The sequence below is a fragment of the Leptonychotes weddellii genome, chromosome 5, assembly GCF_054177405.1.
Source record: "Leptonychotes weddellii isolate Sample4059 chromosome 5, ASM5417740v2, whole genome shotgun sequence".
Classification (NCBI taxonomy): Eukaryota; Metazoa; Chordata; class Mammalia; order Carnivora; family Phocidae; genus Leptonychotes; species Leptonychotes weddellii.
Genome location: NC_138373.1, coordinates 141,771,814 through 141,781,314, shown reverse-complemented (window position 1 = coordinate 141,781,314; position 9,501 = coordinate 141,771,814). Strand labels below are relative to the sequence as shown.

The following is a 9,501-nucleotide window of genomic DNA, read 5'->3' as shown; positions in this document are numbered from 1 at the left end:
GCCGAGCAGGGAGCCCGATGCGGGACTCGATCCCGGGACTCCAGGATCATGACCTGAGCCGAAGGCAGTCGCTTAACCAACTGAGCCACCCAGGCGCCCCTGGAAGATTTCTTTAAAAGATAATTGTTTATTTTTTTTTTAAGATTTTTATTTATTTATTTGAGATATAGAAAGAGAGAGAAAGCACAAGCAGGGGGAAGGGCAGAGGGAGAGGCAGGCTCCCCACTGAGCAAGGAGGGAGATGTGGGACTCAATCCCAGGACCCTGGGATCATGACCTGAGCTGAAGGCAGACGCTTAACTGACTGAGCTTCCTAGGTGCCCCAATAATTGACTGTTTAAAGCAAAAATAACAACAATGTATGGTGTGGTTTAAAACTGATACAGAGGTAAAATCTACAAAAAAAAAAACAAAAAAATCTCCATGATAACTAGTAAGCCAACAGACAAAATAAAATCATTTAAAAAATCCAAGTAATCCAATACAAGGAAAGAAAAAAGAGGGACAAATGGAAAATAAATAACAACATCAACAATTTAAACCTAACATATTAATAATGATATTAAATGTAAATGGCCTAAAACCAATTAAAAGGCAGAGATTGTCAGATTTGATAAAACCGCCAAGATCCAGTTATATGCTATCTACCAGAAACCAACTGTAAATATAAAGTCACAATATGGTTAAAAATAAAACTAAAAGGATATACCATATTAACATCAACCAAAACTAAATATAACTTATTTTTTCCATCTATACCTCTTTCCTATTTTACTGCCATCAAAGTATAAGTTGGTTGTGCTTACTGACTCTTTAAACTGGAATTTTGGGGAGTATTCTTTTATTTACTTAGGTAATTCTTCAAAAAATTTTGAAACAATAGGGGAAACCTAACTTTGCACAACACCATGTGATCAACACAGCATAAATTCAAGTCACAACTCCTGATATCACCTCAATTAGCCTTAAATTTCTGGGTACTGTCTTTCATTATTCTAAACAATAATCTATCAAGGCCTTACAATGTGCCAGGCACTGTTTTTGGCACTATGTAGTATAATAGTGAAGACAGTCCTAAGTTCAAATACTGATTCTCATTCTGTATGTCTCTAAGAAAGTTAAATACCTCACTTATTCCCAGTTTACTTTCCTGTAAAATAGTGACAACAGTCCCTATAGGGTTAAGCTGTGGTGATGATGAAGTAAGATTATATAAAGTACTTAGAATAGTTCCTGTATCTGGTACAGTGCTAATGAAAAGGTAGCTATTATGAGCCATTTGGGAAAACAATGATTCTGCTGATTAATGGCATTTACCAGAATTAAGTAAAAGTATACATATGTTAGTAATGTGATCATTTATTTCTAAGAGGGGAAATATTTTGTGGTTGGCCTTTGCGGGCTAATAATAGTGAAAATAAAAATTACAGCTACCATTTATAGAGCATTTACTATGCGCCAAGTACCATTCTAAGGGCATGAGAACTATTTTAAGTCTCTAATTATTGTGACAACATCAATATGGATGTTACCAACCCCACAGGCACTTTGGAAAAGTGTCATGGCATGGGTAGAGGTTTAATGGTTTCGAGATCTAATGTCCTACCTTGAGCATTTTCTCATCAAAAATTGGAGTCATGGCATAAGGCATGATGTAATTCTGAAGAGCTTTAGAAGAGAGCACAACTTTGCCTTCCATTAGTTGTTTTGCCAGTTTCTTCAAGGCTCTTGCTCTTCTGTGGATCTATGAGTTAGATAAAATAAGAATTAGTTACTGAATACACTCACCTACAACCAGCTCCATTTCAGTATCATGTTCCTTTTCCATGAAAAGATTAAAGGAATGAAATACAGTCCATGTGTTACATGAACAAACACCTGTGCCTTGATTTGTTTCCAGAGCTATAATCCATAGCATTTGTTTAACAATGGATCCTAAAACATTTATGTACTTCTTAGGAAAAGGCAGAGAAGTGTGACACTATTATTGTGGTTTATGATACCATGAAAAGACCCCAGGAAAACGATCATTTCCTGTGCTAATTTGACTGATGATCATGAAGACCAAGGAATGAGAGGCTCAAAACATTTTGGAAAATTAATATATCTTTTTAAATGAGATAGAACAGTTTGAAATCCTTGTTTTATAGGCAGAAAAACAACAACAACAACAACACAGATGTGTCTTCTACCTGAATGTGCTTCATATTCTCAAAGAAGTCCATTTCTGGATCATGGCAATCAGTAAGCTGTACCAAGTCTTTAAATTCTGGTTGATCTGGAAAGGTTTGAATTAAACAGGAAAGCACTGTGGTATAATCCTGTTGTATATTCTGCAAATGCCAAGTTGAAAAAAAAAATATTTTTTTAAGAATCTGCTTTCTAGATAATATAAAGAGACACACAAAAAAGCCTGTGTAATTATTTTTTAATTTTTTTTTTAAAGTAAAACATTCCGGGCGCCTGGGTGGCTCAGTTGGTTAAGCGACTGCCTTCAGCTCAGGTCATGATCCCAGGGTCCTGGGATCGAGTCCCATATTGGGCTCCCTGCTCTGCGGGGAGCCTGCTTCTCCCTCTCCCACTCCCCCTGCTTGTGTTCCCTCTCTCGCTGTGTCTCTCTCTGTCAAATAAATAAATAAAATCTTTAAAAAAAAAAAATAATAAAGTAAAACATTCCTACTGTAAACACAAACTGTAAGATCAGAAGTGATCACTCTCCTTTCTATTCCTACTGTCCTTTTAAGAGTTTGGTGAGTATTTATGCAATCAAGTATTTTAATTAAATGTACTAAGGCTGACTGCTTTTCAACAACAGCCTAAGTAGGGAAAAATAAAAAAACCAAAACCCACAACAGTAGCACGTAAAAGACAAAGATACAACTGCAAACCCCAATACCTCTGTCTGGCTCTTCAATCCTTTCCTCAACTTCTCCAGGAGTAAACGATGAATGATTTCCCTATATTCTTTCTCTGTGACGTTCAGGGCAGCTAGTTTTTTGATGATACTCATCAGGCACATGCTGGCATTATCACTTAAAGACATGTCTCCTAACTGGAAACAGGAGAAGAAACAAAACAAAACAAATTATTCTGTGTCATAACTATAACATGGAATATTATTTCCCAATGGAAGAGTTTACAAAATGTTACCACTCCTCTACGTGAAGATCCCTCCTAAGAAATGGCCCCCAAGTACATCATACCTAAAGAAGAACCAAATGTAGGGCTGTGAGGAATATGCAGGTATACCTCAGGGATATTGTGAGTTTGGTTCCAAACCATGACAGCAAAGTGAAAATCATAATAAAGTGAAATAAATAAATGAATTTTTTGGTCTCCCAGTGCATGTAAAAGTTATGTTTACACTATACTGTAGTCTTTTAAGTGTGTAAAAGCATTATGTCTAAAAAAACAAGGTACATACCTTAATTAAAAAACACTTACCATGATCTGTGATTTCAGTGCATTATAATCACTGATCACAGATCATCGTGACAAATATAATCATAATGAAAAAGTTTGAAATACTGTGAGAATCAACACAACGTGACACAGAGATATAAAATAAGCAAATGCTGTTGGAAAAATGGCACTGATAAGACTTGTTCAAAGCAGGGTTGCCACAAACCTTTGTTAAAAAAAAAAGAAAAAAAAATAACCCAAAACCCAAAAAACACAGTATCTGCAAAGCATGATAAAATGAGGTATGCCTGTAGTAAATAACTTTGAAAAACCATGCTTATTGAGAAGTGACACTCTGATTTGGAAAATACGGTGAAATAGACTTTTTGATTAGTTTTATTTCTCAAACAGAATGAAAGGTTCACTAAAGCCAGTTTTCAATATTCAGTGTAATGTGTAACTGAAAATGACAGATCTGGATGGTATAATTCTGGTTAGTTGTGCTCCAGTTCCTGGTTTGAACAAGGTAGGTAGTGACGTGGAGAAAGAAGTATTGTCAATTCAGCCAACCAGGCAGTGATTCTTTGTGCTAGAATTTGACATAAAATATGAAGAATTAGCCCCAAATGGGGAGATTACTTTTTCATATATTACATAATCATTAATATCAGATGAATAATTATAAAACGCCACAAAGAGATTACTGATGCCATTACATGGTTAACTATAAATCAAGGGTTTCATTCTCCCCAGTTTTGGGTTTTAATTCAGTTCAGCAACATGGTACTTAATACAGTCCAAACCCTTTGTATTTCTGTATCAATAAAAGTAATATAATATATATATTATATATTACATATATATAATATAGTGACAAAACTTCAACAAAAAAGATATAATTGAAATACTATAAAATTCACCCTTTTAAAGTGTACAATTCAATGGTTTTTAGTATATTCACAAGGTTGTTCAACCACTACCACTATCTAACTTCAGAACATTTTCATCACCCCCAAAATAAAACCCTGTATCAATCAGAAGTCCTTCTCCCGGTTCCCATTCCTCCCTCACCTGGCAGCCCTAGTTAACTACTAATTTACTTCCTGTCTCTATAAATTTTCCTATTCTTTTTTTTTTTTTTTTTTAAAGATTTTATTTATTTATTTGAGAGAGAGAATGAGAGAGAGAGAGCAGGAGAGGGGGGAGGGTCAGAGGGAGAAACAGACTCCCTGCCGAGCAGGGAGCCCGATGCGGGACTCGATCCCGGGACTCCAGGATCATGACCTGAGCCGAAGGCAGTCGCTTAACCAACTGAGCCACCCAGGCGCCCAATTTTCCTATTCTAATACACAGCTTATGGATTTTTCAAAGTGCTTCCACATGTATTATTTTATTCAAAATATTTGTCTTTTAAATCACGACAGTAACAATATGGTCTTCACCAAACAAAACAGTCCTCAGCTAAAAGAAATTTTACACAAAAATCTTTGTCTTGCTCAAAATACAAATTAAGAAATCAGGTCATGTAGTTGTATTATCAAAACAATGAAAAACAATCCATAAATTTTTGCTATAAAAACCTACCTCCATATTATAGAAACAATTATGCATAACTGGAACTAGGTAGTTAACATCCACAGTTTGCATCTCTTTAATATAAGAGGTGATGGTCTGGAATGTTGAGAAGCGAACATCAAAGTTGATATCATCAAGATGTCTTTGATCAAAGGCGTTAAGCTACAAGAAATGAAAACATTGAAACACTGTGAAACACTGAAAACAGAGATGAAGGTATATAAATCTTAAATAAACAAAAATGATAATACTTTTGAAGCAAAAGAGAAATATAAGACTTTCTCTCTTACCTTGACAACATCAGTAATATATTTTAATCCACTCTCAAAATCAGAAAGAGTCTAGAAGGAATGAAAACAGTATATTATTATTGAATAAAACCTTAACTTTTCTGCCCTCCTCCCTTCAACTCCCCCTTTCCACTCAAATTTATATGAAACATCATGTTGACACCAAGAAAGCTGTTAAGATGTGTTACATGTCATAGTTATCTTTTTAAAAAAAGGGTGGTTTGGGGGTAGAAATGAGTATTACAGACCTGGAAAACTGTACAAAGCAATTGTCTTGACAACTTATTCTTAATAACCGAAAAGAGTTTTGCTAGAGGCTTGAGGAAGCTTGTAGGCTCCAGACAATGTTTCAACAGGTTTTGCACTGTCACCAAAATATCAACCTCTGTATCCTTAAGAAGAAATATTAAGAGAAATCACATTTCAGTAATTTAGAAAACTGGTCAACTTGGCTTTAATATTACAGCACAAAAAACAAATAATTATCAATAAGAAGCAGAAGTAGTAATTAGAAAAGTTATTTCACAGGCCTTTAAAAGTTCTCAGCATTTTAACTTAACATAAAATCCACAATGATATCCATTAACAGTTTCTTCCTTTAATTCTAATAGAAAAAGACACATGGTTTTGGAACATAATTTCTTCTATGTCTAGTTCAAAAAGGGCCAAGAAAAATGAGCTTGTTGAAGAAAAATACACACTTCTGGTTGTCTACAGATCTGTGGTCTTCTCTACTGAATTACTATGTGGTAAGAGATGTTCAGTATAGCTACTAAGGTCTTGTTGAGTTTGAGCCATGGGAAGACTCTGACTTGAGACTGAACTAAGATTTGAAAATCGTTTTAGAAACTCTTAGCTGTATGTAATATTAATATAGACTGCAACTGTGATCCATATTTAAGATTACACAATACATTTCTTGGGTTCCAGATTTGTTATTGATCAAAGTGAGAAAGGAAAAAAAAATCCTGAAATGGACTGGAAGCTAAAGAATGGAAAATGACTTTTAGGACTGATGATGGTGCTTCTACCTTCTTGCTCACCCTCATTCCTACCTCTGTCCCAATGTTTCTTCTCTATTTTTAATTTTATATTTCTGTATAAAGTCTTTTTGCAAATACATCACAGAATCAAACCAATGAAATTACCGCTCATGGATAAACCTTAATAATGAAGTGCCACTTCAAAGACAAAGCCAATGTCCTGTGAATTTGTACCTGAGCAATATTGCCACGGTGGAGGAAAGGAAGAAGAAGTGTAATGAGTAGAGAACTTTGTTCTTTGTCTCTCATGAACTTGCTGATCCTAGAGAAGGGGAAATACTGATATGTAAGGAAGATAAACAAGAGTACTCTAAAAAGTTAAACTTTTTGTAGAAAAACATGTTACAGACACAGGTGGCTTTTATGTGTTCATGTAGGAAAAGTTTAACTGACTTATTTATAGCAGTGTCCACTTTTATTTCTCCCCAACTTCAGGCTCATGGCTACTATTCTATTTCTCTTATAACATCTGATTTTGTAGGTGGGTTATAGTAAACTCCAATGCTATAATCTAACAATTAGTAATTAAAAAAATTTTTTTTAAATTATTATTTTTGTGACAATTAGTAATTTCTTATTTTACAAAGAAAACAACATTTTTTAGTGCCAAGACTTGTTTAAGGCTTTATGTACAGTATTTCAATTTAACTCCCACAATAGCCTGCAATGTAGGAATTATTTTTAGCCCCATTTTGCCCAAAGAAAACTGAGACTCAGAGAAGCTGACGTCACAAAGCTAAGAAATGGTAGAGCAGACCTTTCAAACCTTGGTCTTTCTGGTGCCTAATCTCTCATCCACTTTGCACTACCACACAGCCTGTGATAAAACTTAATGAGTGTATTTTGTGTGGTTTCCCATTCTGCATAACTTAGAAATACAATAGTATAAATAAAACTTCAAAGAAGTTCCTGAAAGATTCTAATATATCATTTTTTGTTGTTGTTGAGGTCACAGAATAAAGTACAGCTAAGTCCTGTAACAATTTAAGAGTTTAAAATGGAAACATTTTTTACACTCTGGTTTATCAACCTTGCTACAGAAATCTCAATTATATATTACTAGGTCTACTGACAAAAAGAATCTTTAAAAATCCTTGCAAGATCTTCACCTTAAAAAACAAATAAACAAAACAAACACAACCTGCTCTTTTAAATGAATTATTTTTTTATCAATTAAACTAAAAAAAATAGGAAAAATATATGATCTCATGTAACTCAAAATTATAACTGAACAAAATATATAAATCTATTAGTCAAGTTTGGAATTTTGAAGACTGTTCTCTCATAATAAAATGAAGGCAGATGCCATAAAAGTTTTCTAATGAATATTCCAGCAGAGAAACAGAATTCTACATTAACTTAAAAATGGAGGGCATTTAAAACTACTGAAAATCTTTTCAGCTTATTACCACATTAAAATAATTGAAAAACTAGATATAATTTAGCAAAAAATAAAACTACAGATAGTATTGTTATCTTTTAAGGACCAATATATCACTTACTTTGACAGAATGCCAAGTTCCTTACTGACTTGTGCCCTATTCTTCTTCTTTTTCACCTTTTCTGCACTTATTGTGGTTTTGCTGAGATACTGGAGAATTGCAGGAACATGAGGTAGAATTAATTGTCCTCCCATCGTGATAGACTCTGAAAAAAAAAAAAGTGATAAATGTTTTTATTTTAATTAACTATTTTCTTAAAGGATAATCATATACTATCTTCATAATGACAGACAAGGAGAGCACTCAATTTTCATAAAAATTTAATAAATTTCAACTCTAAAGATTAAATCACTTTTTTTTTAGTCACAATAGCTGTATTATTAGCTAAATTAAAAATTTATATCAGAGACCCCTGGGGCTGTATGTAAGCCATTTTTGGTAGTAAAAGAACTGTTAGGATAATTTGACAGGAAGAATTCAGAGACTGGCAGTGGAAGTCATTTAATAATTTCCTGATGGATAGTTGAGCTCTCTGGAGCATAATTATGAATTTCTACCAGTGGAAAGAAAATTCAATTTATAGAGAAAAGAAAGTCTTTTAATAATATAGGTAATTAAAAGAATCAACTTGTATTGACTTCTTCCTTTCTGAGGACACAAATGCTAGTTCAGAAATCTAAGAATCATTTGCTTTGTACAGCAAACATACCATCTGCACTTTCTGTGTATACGCATCCAGTTACTGGCAAGCTCAAAAGTGTTTCTGTGGGTTCAAAATCTGGAAGGTTAAGAAGGTCATCGGCTATATCCATCACAATAGAGGCTGTGGCTTCAGAGAGATTCTTTGCTGAGAGAATTGCAAAAACGTTGGTCAGAATATCACACTCCGGGTACCCAGGTTTCTGTTTAGCCAGGAAAGGAAAATATCTGCAAGGAAAAACATTGAAATTGTCATCTTATTTCTCAATATATTTATTTCTGAAAACATGCTCCATATGAATTTTCATATTGAGTTCAAATATATATGTGTATGAACATCAAAAGGGAAATTACTTTAAAATCTAAAATTTGATGGGTAATTCCAGGCACCTCAAAAGATTATGTTATTTAGGCACTTTATGTATATCTCTCATTTAATCCTCATAACATCTCTAGAATGTGGTAACATTGTCCCCACATTACAGATAAAAAAAACTAAGACGTGTCTAAAGCCTGAGTTAATTAGTAAAGCTGAGATCTGAACCACAGTCTAAGCCTTTTCTAAAAGAAGTGTATTGAAGACAGGCTATTTTTCAATTATAAGCCTTCTAGAATGTGAACATTTATACACTCACATAAAAACCAATGCACTACAACATGGGAATCAGGAGTACAGACCGAAGAAATATTTGCTGTATCAGGATATGCAACATTCAGAGATCATGATCATTTTTTGGGAGAGGTGGGTGAATCCATCCCCAAGTATGAAAGATCAAAGACTCACACAAATGATAGAAGCATCCCACCCAGAGGAAACACACCAAGAAGGGTAGAGAGCACAAAGGCTTTCCAGCCAGTGGCAAACCAACAATTGTTTTATGTCAGGGATGTAGTCCTCTTAACAATCAGCAGGAAGGTAAAACCGAAAAAATTCAGATAGTTTTACTAATTTATCATCCTTTGAAAAAGAGCTCAAGCACTTTTAATTTACTTAGTACTAACAAACTGAGGAAAAGTTCTAAGTGGTTGTTTTCATACATCTTTGTCCAA

At 34.1% G+C, this 9,501-nt stretch overlaps 1 protein-coding gene across 1 annotated transcript in view; it reads right to left on the bottom strand.

The window, feature by feature from the left end:
* Positions 1-9,501, bottom strand: part of UTP20 (UTP20 small subunit processome component) — a 92,713-nt gene that overhangs the window by 27,170 nt on the left and 56,042 nt on the right. Inside the window, exons 30-38 of the mRNA XM_081818990.1 lie at positions 8,462-8,679; positions 7,813-7,957; positions 6,485-6,572; positions 5,516-5,659; positions 5,268-5,318; positions 4,987-5,139; positions 2,897-3,052; positions 2,193-2,333; positions 1,607-1,744 (exon numbers count right to left, since the gene is read on the bottom strand). Coding sequence (XP_081675116.1) covers positions 1,607-1,744; positions 2,193-2,333; positions 2,897-3,052; positions 4,987-5,139; positions 5,268-5,318; positions 5,516-5,659; positions 6,485-6,572; positions 7,813-7,957; positions 8,462-8,679 — 1,234 coding nt within the window. The remainder of the gene's footprint in view (positions 1-1,606; positions 1,745-2,192; positions 2,334-2,896; positions 3,053-4,986; positions 5,140-5,267; positions 5,319-5,515; positions 5,660-6,484; positions 6,573-7,812; positions 7,958-8,461; positions 8,680-9,501) is intronic.